General features: G+C 66.1%; 1 protein-coding gene across 1 annotated transcript in view; it reads right to left on the minus strand.

Moving 5' to 3' along the window:
• Hip1 (huntingtin interacting protein 1) overlaps window positions 1–257 on the minus strand; it is a 93,690-nt gene extending 93,433 nt beyond the window's left edge. Inside the window, exon 1 of the mRNA XM_013031818.1 lies at window positions 104–257. Within this exon, the coding sequence (XP_012887272.1) occupies window positions 104–223 (120 nt within the window). The 5' untranslated portion in view covers window positions 224–257. The remainder of the gene's footprint in view (window positions 1–103) is intronic.
• Window positions 258–1,118: the final 861 nt, after the last annotated feature.

Raw genomic sequence — 1,118 nt, forward strand, 5'->3', positions numbered from 1 at the left:
AGCTCCTGGGCCGCGCTGGCCGGACCCGCAAGACCCCGCTCCACAGCCGCCCCGACCCGCGCGCCGTCCAGTGCCCGCGATGCCCGAGGTCCACAGTCCTCACCTGAGTCCGCTCGAAGCTCTCGCGCTCCGTCGCCTCCAGCCCGGAGCCGACCCCACGCCGGCTCAACACCTTGGGCAGCGGGTTGGGAACCTGCTTCATGGAGCTGGCCATCCGGTCCATGTTGCTTCACCAAGCCGAGTCAGGGGCCCTCGGCCGCCCCGGGATCCCCGCGGCGCCGCCTGCCCCGCCCTGCCCGCGGGGATCCGGCGCTAACGGGACGGATCCCGCCTCCTATTGGCTGGGAGCGCCGTCTATCGCCAGGATGCCCCGCCCCCAACTGGAGACTTCCCCGCCCCCTCCGGAGTGTGTCTGCTCTCCCCGCCGGGCTGGCCCTGAAGACCACACACGCGCTGTGACTGGCCAGGAGTTCTGTCCATCACGATGCCGGGGGCGGGAAGGGGCGTGACATGGCAGGCTGCCCTGATCTGCCCCCAGTGGTTTCGCCCCTCCCGAACGCACCGCCCCTCCCTCCGCCCGCTAGCTCAGCCCGCGCCGACGCCCGCTGCTCCGGCGTGGATGCCCGCGGGGCCTGGTAGCGGGGAATGGGAAGATTTTTCCCCCCGCCCCTGCCCCGAGAATCCTGGCCAGCCTGGGAGGGTCTTGCTTTGGGGTCTGGGGTGCGCGGGGAGTGCGGGAGTGCGGCGGTGCGGAAGGTTCGAGCCCCGCCCCTTGACCCCCGACCTCGGGGACCCGACTCGCGGGGACCCCTGGGCCCTCCCTCACCACCCCCTGCGAAGTCGGAGCCCGCAGGGAGTCACTTGTGAGCGTCTTTATATGCACTTACACTGTATTATATATACACATGTATATGTGTTTATGTGCATTAGGTATGTATGTATGTGAGACCCCAGGAGTGCATGAGACTTGCTGTGACCAGGTGTTACAACGCGTTTCCGGTGCTGGAGGTGGATCCCAGGGCCCCAGCGTGCAAAGGCAATCGATTTAAAAAATAAAACTAAAAACAAAAAAACTTTTGGGGCTGGGAAGGTGGCTCAGTGGTAGAGCGCTTGTCTTG

The sequence above is a fragment of the Dipodomys ordii genome, unplaced genomic scaffold (assembly GCF_000151885.1).
Source record: "Dipodomys ordii isolate 6190 unplaced genomic scaffold, Dord_2.0 Scaffold143, whole genome shotgun sequence".
In the NCBI taxonomy this organism is placed as follows: domain Eukaryota; kingdom Metazoa; phylum Chordata; class Mammalia; order Rodentia; family Heteromyidae; genus Dipodomys; species Dipodomys ordii.